Here is a 15894-nt window from a genome sequence, read left to right as displayed (position 1 = left end):
ACACACACACACACACACACACACACACACACACACACACACACACAGGCTTCACAATAAACTTCATTTGCTCTCTTCCTGTCGTTCTCTCTCACTCTTGCTCTCTTTTCACATCAGATTCTCTGTCTCTTTCAACACCTTTCACACCTGGCTGTTTCTACAAGAAACCAGAGTGCTCAATGGCTGGTTAGATTTAAATAGTTAAGAGAGAAGGTGCCAGTAGATGGTGCTCAAGAATATGTAGCGTATAGTTCCTGGGGTTTGTAGGAACAATAAAACTAATTTGTGAGTGCATTGTACTGCAAATGGTTTCCTCTGTTCAGCTTTTTGCATCAACCCCACAGCACTGTTCCCTCCCTCCCTCTGCCCCATGTCCATCAATTCATCACCATACAGCATTCATCCTCAGATACCCACTCAGGGCTTCTCTACATGAACATGGTTTGCAGCAAGCTAGGGTGTGAACCTATCCCATACTAGCTTGCTGTGGATGTGGACTAACTGCCATGTGGATTCTGCTGCTGCCCTTTAACAGTTCGCTAATAGAGTTTGAGCTAGTCTTCTTTGAAATGGGACTAGATCAAAGCACGTTAACAATGTTAATGTGTGGCAGCAGGGGCCACAGGGCCAGTTTGTGTACAGCAGGCTATTGTGGCGTAGATTCACACCTCAGCTTGTTGCAAACTAAATGTTTTATGGGCAAACCTTCAATGGCCGTTCCATTCACCCCTCTATTTTCTCACAGTGCATGGCTGCCTTGCCAACAAAATACATTAGTTCTCTTTTCTCTTCCCCCATAAATTCACTTCCATGCTTCACCCAGTCTATTGCTCTGCAGAAGTAGCTCTTCAAAGCTCTTCATCCCTTTCTCTTGGTTAATCCTTTTGCTAGTTGCAGCTGCCACCAGGAAGCACAGCACCATTCATCAGACTTGCAGTCCAATAGGGAATCTCACCTCTCTATGCTGCAGAGTAAGTCCTCCAGGAAGTGCAGAGATACCACATTCATAAGAAAGGCCCAGTATCCTGGGTCAGACCAAAGGTCCATCTAGCCCAGTATCCTGTCTTCTGACAGTGGCCAATGCCAGGTGCCCCACAGGGAGTGAACAGAAGAGGTAATCATCAAGTGATCCATCCCCTGTCGCCCATTCCCAGCTTCTGGCAAACAGAGGCTACAGACCCTATCCCTGCCCATCCTGGCTAATAGCCATTGATGGACCTATCCTCCATGAATTTATCTAGTCAGGGGTGAAAGTAGAAATAAGGACTTACCGGTATGGAGCTGGGTTGGGGCCGGCTCTGGCCCCTGTAAGGGGCGGGGCCTCGGGCAGAAGGGGCGGGGATGGGGAGGGTCAGAGCCAGCCCCGGCCTGCCCTGTACTGGTAAGTGCCCTCCCTCTCCCCCGCCAGGGTAGCAGCGGCAGCCAGGGGCTCCGGCAGCAGTTTAAAGGGCCCAGGGCTCGGCTGTTGCTACCGCCCCGACCCTTTAAATAGCCCCTGTAGTAGCGGCTGCGGGGCTCCGGCGGCTATTTAAAGGGCCCAGGGCAGTAGAGGCAGTGGGAGTCCAGCCCTTTAAATAACCCCCAGAGCCCCGCTGCCGCTACCCCAGGGCTCCAGCAGTGGGGCTCTGCCTGCAATTTAAAGGGCCTGGGGCTCCTGCCACTGCTGAGAGCCCCAGGCCCTTTAAATTGCTGTCTGGGGAAGCCGGGCCGCCCCGGTATGGCGCACCGGCTCTTGCCGGTACACCATACCCGGGGTGTACCGGCTTATTTTCACCTCTGTATCTAGTTCTTTTTTGAACCTTATACACTCTTCATGTAGAGTCTGTGGCTTCCCCATGACACTTCCTGCTGGAGCGGAGGGGAAAAGCAGCCAAGGACAGTGCAGGTACAGACTGCAGCTGTACAGAGAAGTAAGAAGTTTGTTACCTTATTGCTGTACATAGTTCTGTTCATAATAAATGGCTCATCTTGTCAGTAAGATACTCATGGCAGTGGAAGGCACAATGTGTTGGCAAACCCAGTGAGAGGAACTGTTGAAATGGCTGCAACAGAATCTGTTCCACTGTAAGGAATTCCCACACCAGCACTGAGAATCAGGGCAAATGCTGAATGTGCCTGGAAATGGTTCAAACTGCAATTTGAGCTGTATATGAAAGCTTCAGAGACAAGTAAACTGGAGGATGAGCAAACAGTTTTGCTGCTCTTAACAGTGGCAGGTTCAGATGCCCTAGACCTCTACAGTGCTTTCCATATAGATGGTGGTGGGGAAAAGAGAGGAAAGCTTTGCAGAAATAACAAAAATGTTTGAGGATCATTGTGTCCTTAGAAATAGTATTATTTTTGAAAGGTGTGTGTTCAGATGAGAACTCAGAATGAAGGGGAAACAATAGAGGTGTTTGTCAGAGACTTAACACTAAAAAGTCAGTCCCATGAATATGGAATATTAAAAGACTTTCTCATTAAAGACCAGATTGTCCTGGGATGTAACAATAAAAAAGTCCACAAGTGGTTACTCTGGGAGATGGATCTGATGCTAGAAAGGTACAGATCATACCACTGTGAATACCGGAGCTAAATCATCAAAGTAAAAGTTAACAGAAATAAAATTGGTCCGGGACAGAAAAATGAAAAGCAGGAAACAATACCAATGATGTGACAACCAGCATAAATATAGGAAATGTCCAGCATTCAGACAAATATGTACTCAGCCCAGCCATTATGCTAAAATGTGCAGCAAAAGCAGGAGCGTGCATTTATTAAGTGCCCAAATGGATTCCTCAAGTGAAGAGGAAGAGCTATTCTTAAGCACAATAATGGAGGAGGCTGGAAACGCAAAATACTGACTGACTAAAATGTGCACAAGTGGCACTTACACGACATTCAAGATAGACACTGGGGCACAAGTAAATGTAATGAAAGAAACTGAAATCGCGAGATGTAAGGAGCATATAAAGATGCATGAGTCAAGTCTCTGAATGATTATAATGGAGGAAAAATTCCAGTGTTGAGAGTACACTGATAATTAAATACAAAGGGAAAACAATAAAACAAGGGTTTGTGGTGGTACACAGGAGCTAGCAACCAGTCTTGGTCCTACATTCATGTGAGGTGCTTGAGGAGGAGGTACCAATGTGAGATTTCTAAAGATAGCTACAGCACTCAACCTAAGGTTTAAGAATCTGAAGTCCTTCCAAAATCTGAGAGGGACGAGCTGTGGACCATGCTTTCAGAAGTCTTAAAAGAGCAACACTCCAATGCAGAAACTACAGAACCCGAACCACCAAAAAAGAGAATCAACCGTCTGCTGGTGGCATTTGAATCAGATAATGAAAATGAACATGTGTCAGTATGCACTGCTTTGGATTGTTATCGAGCAGAACCCGTCATGAGCATGGACGCATGTCCCTTGGAATAGTGGTTGAAGCCTGAAGGGACATATGAATCTTTAGCGCATCTGACACGTAAATATCTTGCGATGCCGGCTACAACACTGCCATGAGAATGCCTGTTTTCACTTTAAGGTGACATTGTAAACAAGAAGCCGACAGCATTATCTCCTGCAAATGTAAACAAACTTGTTTGAGCAATTGGCTGAACAAGACGTAGGACTGAGTGGACTTGCAGGCTCTAAAGTTCACCATTGTTTTATTTTTGAAGGGAGTTTTTTATACATAATTCTACATTTGTAAGTTCAAGTTTCATGATAGAGATTGCACTACAGTACTTGTATTAGGTGAATTGAAAAATATTTTGTTTTTTACAGTGCAAAAACTTGTAATCTAAATAGAAAGTGAGCACTGTATGCTTTGAATTCTGCGTTGTAATTGAATTCAATATATTTGAAAATGTAGAAAAGTCCAAAAATATTTAAATAAATGGTATTCTATTATTGTTTAACAGTGCGATTAATCGTGTGATTAATCACAATTAATTTTTTTAATCACTTGACAGCCCTAATAAAAAGAGAACGTGTCCACTTCCCGACAAGAAGTGAACTATTGTCTGAAATGACAGGAGTCAAATTCTTCAGCAAATTAGATGTGTTGGCAGGATTTTGGCAGCTCCTCTAGGACGCTGAGATTTTGAAGGTCTGCACTTTCAACACATAATTTGGCATATACTGCTTTCTAAGACTGCCTTTCAGAATATGTTCCTCTCCAGAAGTATTTCACCATACAAGGAGCCAAATGCAAAAGAGTCCAGCAGATACGAAAGTGTACATTGATGACACAATAATTTGGGGCAGCACTGCTACTGAACATCAGGAATGACTGAGGAGAGTACTGTCAATGCCTGTTAACTGGGGGCCCTACAGGCTGGGAGTTGGCACCCCCGTGTTGGACTGTTCCCATCCTGTGGGGGCTGCTTTATCAGTCTCCAACCTGGCTGCACAGGATTCAGGGGTGGGAGTGGCAGCAGCGGGGAGCAAACTTCTAATGAGGTAAGGAGCGGGTGGGGGGGCGGGTGGAGCAGCAAACTGAAGTTTTGTCTACGTAGCAGATTGTCTTGAGAGGCCTCTGTTGCTAGGGTGAAACAGTCTCTCTTTCCCCTCCCTCTGAAACCAGTTAAAACACCAGAACAACCCTCCCTTCTCCCCTAGCCAAGAATTCCCTTAAAATGTAAGTAAGTCGCCTAGTCAGATGCTCCTACTTTTATATCCAGTTGACCTAACCACTTACATTGATAATGGCATACACACATGTGCCTCTTTGGTCTGTTAGCTCGAGTGAGGGGGTGGAAAAGTCTTCAAACTTGTGGAAAGTGGGGGAAACAGTACCTCTGTGGCATGCTCTCCCTTGTCCCAGACATCACCGTTCCTTAAGTTCCTCCATTGAGTCCGGGCTCAGCAGGTCGAAAGGAAGGACGGCTGCTCTCTGCAATATCATCCCAGTTCATAAACAGTTTTTAATCAGAAGATTGTTATTCACTGATAGAACATAGGATCTTCTTGAGAGCTATTGCATTCTCTTGCATCAAAGATTTCTGGCATACGACGATAAGATAATGTGGACCCAGTACATATGTGGTGTTTCAGTGAAACATTACAATGTTGAAATACACACACAAATCATAATTTAATGAAACTGTACATCAACAAACGATAATGTAACATATTGCCGACATGTTGCCACACTTCCCTTATTCATGGTAAATAAGTAAAGTAAGAAGCCTCATTTAATGAACTGGGGTGCTGGGGACAGATTTTCAGCTGCATCTAAGGATCTTGGGGTGCAGCAAAAGAGGGGACACAAGGCAGGTGTTTGTACCCCCTAATTGTGGGGCTGGTTTTGCACTGGCCTTGCCCCGGGAGTAAATTAGAGCAGCCCCAGAGATGCTCTAAACAACAATTGCACAGGGACCAGTCTTCTAACCAAAGATTGCTGGGATATAGGGGTGCTGGGATGTAGGCTCTGCTTTCTTACCCTGGCTGCAGCCAGTTTAGGAGCTGCTACAGCAGCCTATGCCACCAGAGGATTCCCACTGCAGGGGAAAATCATACCTATAAGTGCTAGATATTACTGGCCAGTTAACCTAGCTGATCTGAGAACAGTACCTCCACAGTGTGGAATGGGTTGGATGAAGGTGAATATGTAGAGAGAAATTCTTCCCTCCCAGGAGAATTTCCCCCAGTTCAGGCACTGTATAAGGTTACCCTCATAATCCCTGCAGCTGCTCATAGGCAGCCTAAGAAGGTCTGCTTTAAATTGTGCTGCCACCTTTGTGTCTCCTCCCCTTAGGCAGTGCCTGTGTATCTCTTGAAGGAACAGCACACATTCTCACTTAGTTTCTGTCTGGAAGGTTGAGTCTCTTCCTGGCAGTGGGAAGATGAGTAATGTAGATGTTCTGTTTCTTTCTCGTCCTTATAAACAAGGTGCTTCTGACTCCTAATGGAGGAACAGTACAATTTCTGGATAGTATACAGAACGTAAGATATATTTTGTAGCCTCTTGACCTTTAAATTTAAATGATCTTTCCTTCTCTCCTGCCAGAATGCTATGATATAGTTATTGAGACTTTGGGAGAGGTCATAGAAAATAACATTTTAAAAACTGATGAAATAGTATCCAAATGTGTCTCAGATTTCACTGTTTTTCAGTTATGTACAACCAGGGGCAGCTCTATGTATTTTGCCGCCTCAAGCACGGCAGTGAGGCAGCCTTTGGCGGCATGCCTGCGGGAGGTCTGCCGGTCCTGCGCCTTCGGCGTACCCGCCGCCGAATTGCCGCCGAAGCCATGGGACCGGTGGACCTCCCGCAGGCATGCCGCCGAAGGCAGCCTGACTGCCGCCCTCACGGCGACTGGCAGGCCGCCCCCCGCGGCTTGCCGCCCCAGGCACACGCTTGGTGCGCTGGTGCCTGGAGCCGCCCCGTGTACAACTATAAAGCAGTATATATACAAAAAACCCTTTCAAATTTAAACCACTCACATAAATAGTTGATCTCATTAGCACCTGAAAAGATTTAGGAAAAAATGAATATGCTGCATTGGTAACTTACAAAAGCCTTAAAAGTGGATGTTCAGCTACTTGTGTTAGGATGGAGAGGAGTTGTGATAATGACTTGAGCATCATACTATACCCTTCACAGTCAAAGTCTATATAGATAGATTTACACCAAATCATGGTGGTAGCACCTCCTTTTTAGCTCTGATGTCATTCTTTTTTTGATCACTAGCTCTCGTAGATTCCAGAAAGACTAAACTGAACAGGATTCTATTTGGCTAATGAATCCTGAATGAGAAACTAAGGGTGTGTCTACGCTACAGAGACTATGCTGGCGTAATCCTGTAGCATAGAGGCAGCCAACGCCTACAGAAAGGTTTTTCCGCTCAGTGTAGGAACATTTCTCCCCTGAATGAAATTAGCTTTGTCGACGGAAGCAGTCTTCCATCAACATAGCTACGTCTACACTGGGGGTTAGGTTGGCATAGCTATGTCAGGCCGGGGTGTGGCTTTTTCACACCCCTGACTGACATAGTGATGTCAACCTAACTTTTAAATGTAGACCAACCCCAAGACAAAAGGAATAGGATAAAAGAAGCCAGAAGAAAAAAGACCATCTATAGAGTTGGCTAATTGAACCTATTATTATTTTGGGGTAAGACCTGAATGTTGTCCTTTATAGTGACCATTATGGGCAGGGTGGGCTTTGTTAATTTTTGGTTGCTTTTCTCCTTGAAGGGAAGACTAGTGAATTCGATTTGTTTTTATCCTGACTGTTCTGGAGCACTCTGGCTTAGCTTGCCTCTTCCATCTCTTGTAGCTTATTTTTATTCTAATATTGTTATAATAATTAAAGACACTAAATAATAAAATTCTTATCCTTTAAGGATCAGGGTGGGCGTTTAAGGTGCAGAGAATCAGTATTAACTCTTGCTACCTCCTTTTCTGGCAGTTTCCCACTGGGATTGGAGGAGACCCCATTCTTTAGCTTTGCTCTGCTGCTGTGCTCTCCTGTGACCAATTCTGCAGAGCCTAAACTGCTTGGCACTATTCCACAGACTCCAAGGGGGAGAGTGAGCATGCTGTAGAAATGTTGCTGTCTCCTTTCAGGTCTGTTCCCCTCTGTTGCCTTTCTGTATTCAGGGGGAGCATTTGGCCTTTAGTAATTAAGTGTTGCAATAAACCACATTCAGCTGTATGAGTTTAAGATGGAATGTTCTTTAACTCAGTCTTCCAGCTTTTTATGTACTGTGCAGATTCTGAAGTGTTGGTTTTTAAATATTTTTCACACTGCATTTTAATGATCATAATATAAAAGCTTTTCAGACTGTTAAACACTAAGGTTTTACTGTATTCACCATTAATAAGCATAAAATAAAACCAAATTCGCATCAGGATTTGATTTAGGTTTCACAAATGTAACCAGTAACCTGTGAAATGGAAGGTTATCTTCATGAAACTCCATGAAACTCAAGTATTTGATCTACTTAAGGAAGGGCCACGAGCTATGGTATAGTTTCAGTGTGACTACAGTATTCTTAGAGAGTCTCCTAACTGAGAACAGAGCAGTTGCTTTAACAAGTATTGTGGCTGCAGTAGAAAGGCAGTGGTGAATTAGTATTAATATGACATGAGAAGAAACTGCATGGGGGTGTCATCTATACTGTTTCTGAGTTGATGAGTTTGTGTTTTGTCTGGTAGCAGTAATGTGCAGAAGAAACAAACAGGATAGCAAAGTGGAATATGATAATATTAAAAATGATGATGCTTTTTCCATTTGATTATTTTTGTGAATGACAAGGGAAGGCCTCTAAGACATTGAACTGTGGTTTGTAGAACTAGTGAGCCACTTAATCGCTTTCTGCAACTAAACTATTTTTTCTCTCCTGTCCATGCCAAGTTGAAATCAAAGGTACATCTACACTACCCGCCGATCCGGCAGGTAGTGATCGATCTACCGGGGATCAATTTAATCGCGTCTAGTGTAGACACGATAAAATCGCTCTGCCGTCCACTCCGGAGCTCCACCGTGGCGTGAGGCGGAAGCGGAGTGGACGGGGGAGCGGCAGCAGTCGACTCACCGCTGTCCTCGCGGCCAGGTAAATGGACCTAAGATATGTAACTTCAGCTACGTGACTGGCATAGCTGAAGTCGGCGTATCTTAGGTCGACCCCCCCCAGTGTAGACCTAGTCCCAGACTATCTGTTAAACTGCGACACACTGTGTTTTTCTACACACGTGGCAATCTGTATTTCTATTCTCAGCCTTGTTCTCTCTCTGTTCATGTAATTGACATGGCAATTTCTTGCAATATCCTTGGGAGACCAAATAGAATTAAAGTTAAGTATCCTTGGGGTTCATTGTATGAAATGAATGGTTTATGTATCGTTGTGGGCCGGGATTGCATGAAGCCTCTAGAAGTGGGAGATGTGACTGTGAGACTTGGCGGTTCAAAGGACTATACTGAACAATGTGCCAGACAAGAGTGGACTCTTGGAACAAAAAAAAGCATTAAGTGGTTTTCCTGGGGAATATCTTGGGGGAGGTGAATGCAGTTCCCCACCTTCAATTATGGAAAAAACCCAGCCTTTTGAAGCTATGCCTCTGAGGAGTGGGCCTGTGGCTTCTGATCCCCAATTATGAGACCAAGATCAGAGGCACAAGCTGTATAAAAGAAAGACTGAACTGTTATGGTTCTGAATCTGAGACAGTTATGAATTTGTAATCAAGAGAAAAACCCAGCTGGGTGTTTTGAAGGACTGACACCTATCAGAGCCCGAGGTGGAGCTGGAGTGACCCCAGTAAGCTTTTTACCATGCGTGTGGGTTCTTTCCTTGTTTTAATATGTTTTCACTGCAATGCCTTTTACCTTTTAAGACTAAATGTGTTTGCTTATAAAGAGCTGCTTGGTAACTTATAACTGCCAGCAACTACAGTGTTCACAACCTCTGCAGGGGAAAGCAAAGCCCAGACACTAGCCTTGTAGGCAGCCTGGCTTGCTGGGAATATCACTGTGTAGGGAACTGTATAGGCTGGAAAGCTCCTTGTCAAGAGGGAGAGAGATGCGGGTCTCTGCCCAAGAGAGGTGACAGCTGAGGAGTCGGGAGCCTGGAATGGATGCCCTTGGTGGACCACAGACGGGGATCACAGATGCAGTTTTCCTGCCCTGTAACAGCTCACACAGTGCTCTATTTTACTTCTCATATCATGTTAAGAGCTGATATAAAGAACTGCTAGAGGAAGCCATTTGCAGCGCTCAACAAGAAGTTCTATTGGTCCTACACAACTCAGAAGTTATGCTGCATATTCTTGAGTGCCATATACTGTCATGTTATCCATAAACTATTTATATATGCACAGATATAGAGCACTATATATGTAACACTATTGTTTTCTATGTTCTGGTAAGCTATTGAATTCTCCTGTATTTTGTCCCAAACCAGTTGATGGTGTTGGTGGTACGGGAAGGCAAGACCAGATACTACATCTCATAGCATGGCTATACAAGTTTGCAGCAGGTGTGTCTCAGCTAAGCATTATTATGGACCACTCTGTTTATAGACTCCAGGGAACTGATTTAGAATGGTTTAGTGTCCCAGGTAATGCTTAATCATTTTATGTTCTCTTCCAAATTATTAATTCCCAGGAAAACAATACCCTTGTTACCAAACCATGTATGTGACTAGACTGACTCCTCCATTCTGAGAAGCATCCATTTCTTACTACATATTCTTTGTTAGCCAGTTTTTAACTCACAATCTGAGTTTAGCCCTTAGCTTGTGGGTTATTTATTTCTCTTAATACTCTCATGCGAGGCTCTTTGAAACTGTATCCATTGACTGTCTCTTTTCATTCCACATTTGGTGTTTCTATCCAGGCTTTTACACCAGACCCGTCACTGCGGTGTCCAAGTGTGTTAGGTAAATCTTTCCAAGAATTCTAGTGGGCCTGACTTTAACTTTTTATGTATTTGTTTGTTTTGAATTTGAAGCCTCCAGTGTTCAATATATTTTTCCGTAGTGCTACTGCTTCACTCTTCTGTTTCCGTCTGATCTCTAAAATAAATACAAGCGAATATATTATCTGATTAATTAGCCTTTTTTCCTCCATGTATTTCTCACAAACCAATCCTGATTCCTACAAAGGTATTTAAGTATTCACTAGAGTAGACAGTTGTTGTGAACAAATTTCAACATCTGAATTGTTCACGATGTCTTCACTATTTGCTATTATTTATTGAGTTGTATTGGATAGTCACCTTCTGCATGACACATGGTATCTTTTTGTTCTCTGATTGGACGACTGAAACTTTTAATGTCAGAATAATGAATAACAAAAGAAATATGGACACAATGAATATCACACTTCCAATATGAATAGTCGCTTGTACTTCGCAGGGTCTATGAATGTTTTCTTGAATAAACTTGCCAGTAATCCAAATTCTCATGAACTTGATGATTTCTATGACCCCATGAATAACAGAAGTACAAATTTGCCACATATATTCACAAAAATATTTGTGAATCGCTTTTGTATTGTATTGTTCAATGTGGTATTATTCAACGAGCTTGAATAAATATCATCTGGTCCTAGTGATATATTGCCCTTGATTTTCTCAAGTTGCATTATCATTTGCTTTTCTTAGGTCCTTACACGAACTAACTATTGACTTCTATTGTGCCTATAAAGGCTGCAGGGTTGGACGCTAGGATGCGTTTTCTCTGCAGAGTTAACTTAGGTGATTGGTGCCCAGGTGTTGAGGAGCCACACTGCAAAGCCACATGCAAGTTACTGTGTCCTTACTGGTGCTGTACTCACCCATGTGTGTTGCTGGGTCTTTGTGTTGTAGTAAGCTGAGCTGCTCTATGATTCTTTCCTAGTGAATTGTGATCTGTCCTTCTGGGGACATGGGGGAATTGTGAAAAGGTACAGGAGGACTATCAGCACTAGAATGGTTTAAACTGTGTCCTCACTGTAAAGCAGGCAAGTGACCTGCCTGAGTGAAAGTGACAACTGGGCTTTAGCCTGTAGCTCCACCCAGGCCAGCTAGCCTGGATTGAAAGCACCACCAAACTCAGGTGAGAGGTTTTGTGTGTGTCTGGGAAGGGAGTTGGGGCAATACCCGAGTAAGAGCCGAGTTAACTCTCTGGTGAAGTCATATCCAGAGAGGGCTGGATTCTCTCCTTTGTCCTAGATCAGCTCAGCACAAAGTGGGGGTTGGGAGATGGAGCCTCAGGGAGAAAGTTAACTCTTCCTGATCTGTGGCCGATCTATGTCAGCCCAGGGGCTGCTCTAACTTATGTCAGCAATGTGTTGTCTGTTGAGGATTGGTTTAACATAGTTCCAATCAGCTCCTTTCTGGTCCCCGTCCTATGCTGAAGGGAGGAGTGGTTGGAACAAGAGTTGGCTCTAAAGCTTCCCTGCTGCTAGGAGACCTCTCAGTTGGCCGGTTACAGTTAGAATCTGGCTCCTTTGTGTCAGATGAGCAACACAAAGGAGCCAGATCAGAAAGCAACAGAGAGTCCTGTGGCACCTTTAAGAAAAGAAAGGAAAGTCTGGTTGTTAATTGTCCTTGAGACCCTCTTACACTCAAAATGGTCCACAATTCCTGCTGATTAAGCTGGATACATGCAGAGAGCTTACTGGACTGGGGCTTAAGTGTTTCTGAGGTAAAAAACAGGGCTAGAAGTATGTGCTGTATCACATCTACCTTGCTGACGGTGTTGTACGGGCACCTGTTTCTCATTCTGATGGTCACAGTGTCAGTCAGAGCTCAAACCTGCCGTGGCAATGAATATAGTTCATTCTCTAGGATAAACCAGTGTGTTTTAATTTGGGAGAAGATGTTTTTTGGGGAAATTCCATATTTGGGTAAAGAGAAGAATAGCGATGTCCGGCAGGCTGTTTTATGTATTTATTTTAAATGATGGCTGTTTTTGAAGCTGCTCAGAGTTTTCAAATGTTAAAGTATTTCTGGTAGAGATGAATTACCAAGCAGACTACAGGTAAGGCAGTCAAAAGTGCAAGATAAATATAGTATGTCCAATGGCATTTTAATACCTGGATATCAACACACATGTATGTGTGCCTGGGGATAGATATAAAATGTGTGTATTCAGTATGGTCCTAATAGATTTGTTTTCACTCTTTTCAGGATAGAAAACCAGTCAAAAGATATGTACTTGGATAGCAAAGATGATGGAGCAATCTCTGGAAATCTAGAGATGGAGCTGAGTCAGACATCCTCTCCACACAATGCTAACTTGCACGGGAAGGTGGCAGCTGAACCAATTGCCAGCAACTTCAATGAGCTGCGGCTGTTAAAGGAGTTTCATGGAATGGTGTCTGTTCAGGGACAGCCACAAAAGCCCTATCAAAATGGAGCAATAGGGCAGGATTGCTGTGTTCCCCTTGGGAAAGATTTCAGCCCACTCGCCATGCAGGGGAGGTAAGGGCAAGAACAAACTGAATCAGTTTCTTTTATTGAAAGTTGTTTTTATTCCCTTACAGCGTTGATAAAATATATTTTATTTAACATCTTTCTATAAACGTATGGAGTGAAAAGCTTAGTAGGAATTTATAGCAGTCGTAATTGCCTAGAGATGGTGACTGGCTCAGCAGGTTCCTGGACTAATATCAGCTTTTACAGCTGCTCTGCATCGATTTTGCTATGTTTTCCAAATCTGAGACCTGGGTTTTCTTCACCACTCTGTGTGTTTTGTGATGGGTTTGTTTAACCGACAGAGAGAAAACATCTTTGTTTTGATAAAATGACACACAAATTAGCAAACTGCTTCACAAGTCTACATCAAGGCAATAAGCTGCATCACTGCTGAGGAGGGCTATAGGCCTAAAAAGACACTAATAATTCAGTCTTGAGAGTAAGCACAACATAATACCATACATGATCATTTAGCATCTGATTACTTGAGGTCATGAGCACCTGCTAGGAGATGTTCTCTACACTCTCACGGCAGCCACTGTGGCAGTATCAAGCCCCAAATGTGTGCAATTCTATTTTTATGTTTAAAGTGGCGACTCCGAAATATTGCAAGTGGCTGTATAAACTTGCCACCCCCATTTTCATTTTGCTGAAGAATTTTGACTCTGGAAAGTAGCAATCGCTGAGCTTCTGAGACCCAATTATCATATAGAAAAATCCAACCTGAAATAAATAGAATAAGCACCCCAGTGAGAGTGGGGGTGGAAATAAAAGGCATTTAGAACTGTTGTCAAGAAACTTCAGTGGTTCTGAGGAGTCTTGATGTCTATTTCATAGATCTATTTAAGGCTAGTAGGGACCATTGTGCTAATCTAGCCTGGCATTCTGCTTAACACAAGCCATAGAACTTTAGGGTTTCATTCCACCCAAAATGAAATGTTTCATTTAGATTTTGAGCATTTTTAAAAAATGTTTTTACATTTTAAAAAAATGCAGAAAATTTCAAAACAAAATAACTTTTGAACTGAAAAAAGTTTTCATTTTGAAACTGTTGAAGTGAAACATTTAAACTTCTTTGGAACTCTTTTGCTTTTTTGAGGTGAACGAACAATTCAGTGAAACTGACATGAATCCACTTTTGAAAAAAAAAAAAAAAAAAGTACTCTATAGGACAATATAAAAATATGCTCTTGAAGAACTGATTTTTTTCCTATTCTGTTTCCTGTTTGTTAGCTGGGCCTTTATATGTCTGTGGGAAAGAATTTGAGTTAGGGATTTCAGTGGATCATAATTTGTCCAAAATAGCCTTCAGATGGAAATGTGGAAATCTTTTACAATTGAAAAGAATTACAACAACAAAAATAACTAATAATTATTAATAATAAATTAATAACAATCAACTCGTACTCCTTTTATATTCTTCTTCTGACTATTTTTACAAAATCCCAAGCAGTTTGGGAACAAAGTCAAATTATGTAAAAGCTCCTTAATTTTGAGTGCAGCAGGAATTATTACTGGCCTGATGGAAGTCAAGATGTGCTTTTTCAGAAACATGATGACAGTAAGTGGAGTATGAGAAAATGGGCTACGGTGTCTTGGGGAGCCAAAGACCTCTCCTTTTGAAAGTCCTGTATGTGTCAGTATTGAATGGTGCTGGTAAATACAGTGCTGATATGCAGTAAATGCACAGTTAATAAACATGGTATTTTGAAGTTGAAAACAACATAAGATATAGACATTAGAGATGAAGAAGATGTATTAGATCATTGAGTCCACTTTTCTGCAAATGTAATCCACGTCTTGTGGTAACAACCATTTTCTGATTAAGTAAAATGAAGTTACTGTGAGTGATCTAGGGATAAATGTGCAATTACTGTATCATCACCGTATCATATTACAGAGAATTATGTACTCCTAACTTTTTATAATAAAGCATTATGCACCGGAAAAGGGTCTGCTTGAAATTCTCAACTGATCTGCCCTCTCTTCCCCCCACCCCCAACACAATTTCAGATTTCTACATGCAAATGCCGTTGACATAATAAATAAATCTTGCAGCATTTTTAATTCCCACTTTTTTTTTTATCATGCATTATATCTGGTCTTCTGATAGCAAAAATCTGCATTGAACAAGTGATGATTTCAGGTGAAATATTTGCAATAATAGAACATTGAGGCCTGGATCTTGCAATCACTTATATTTGTGCTTAACTTTCCTCCTCTGAGTAATTCCATTGAAATCAATGGGACTACTCCTAATAGTAAAATTAAACACGTGAGTAAGTCTTTGCAGGGTCGGGCCCCAACCTATATGTCTGTGCAATTCCAGAGTAATGAAAATTACACTTCTGATGTTATTTAGTGTGATGCTTACAGATGAAGAGTACTACTGATTAAAAAAGGTGAGAAAACAAACAAACAAACAAAAACAGTCCTAGTCGCAGGAAAGAATCCATCTATTTGACATGTCTGTGTAATTTGTTTTAATGTATCTATTTAAGTTAAATTGGTTAATTATCTTTCAAGGATAATAATCGCAAGGTGTCTAATTTTTTAAATGTATGCCAAAGCAAGCTGTTTCAATGAAGCTATTTAAAAGGATTGAGGATTTACTTCAGTCAATAAAATAAACTTTAAGAAATTGTTCTTAAATTAACTGGCCAATTTTATTTTTGGGAGGTTGATGTCAATGAACTGTCCTTTGCATTCGCTGTAGCATGCTGAGGTGCTGACTTTCTAATGTGCCCCAGGTCCTGCCCCCACTCCACCCCTTCCCCCAAGGCCCCACACCCACCCCACCTCTTCCCACTCTGTTCTGCCCCCTCCCCCAAGCACGCCCTGCACTCATTCCTTCCCCACTCCCCCCCAGCGCCTCCTGAACGCTGTGGAATAGCTGATCACGGAGGGCGGGAGGCGCTGGGGGGGAGGTGGGGAGAGGCGCTGATTGGCAGGGCCGCCAGCAAGTGGGAGGTGCTGAGGGTGGGGGAGGAGCTGATAAGGGGGGCTGCCG

The 15894-nt window shown here is 42.7% G+C and overlaps 1 protein-coding gene across 1 annotated transcript in view; it reads left to right on the top strand.

The window, feature by feature from the left end:
• The window catches only part of LOC113406293 (P protein-like), a 346792-nt gene that overhangs the window by 37333 nt on the left and 293565 nt on the right, over positions 1-15894 (top strand). Inside the window, exon 2 of the mRNA XM_026650336.1 lies at positions 12597-12890. Within this exon, the coding sequence (XP_026506121.1) occupies positions 12619-12890 (272 nt within the window). The 5' untranslated portion in view covers positions 12597-12618. The remainder of the gene's footprint in view (positions 1-12596; positions 12891-15894) is intronic.

Source organism: Terrapene carolina, unplaced genomic scaffold (assembly GCF_002925995.2).
Source record: "Terrapene carolina triunguis isolate 2854851 unplaced genomic scaffold, T_m_triunguis-2.0 Scaffold25, whole genome shotgun sequence".
Lineage (NCBI taxonomy): Eukaryota > Metazoa > Chordata > Testudines > Emydidae > Terrapene > Terrapene triunguis.
The sequence above is the reverse complement of the archived record's forward strand: the minus strand, read 5'-3'. Positions and strand labels throughout refer to the sequence as shown.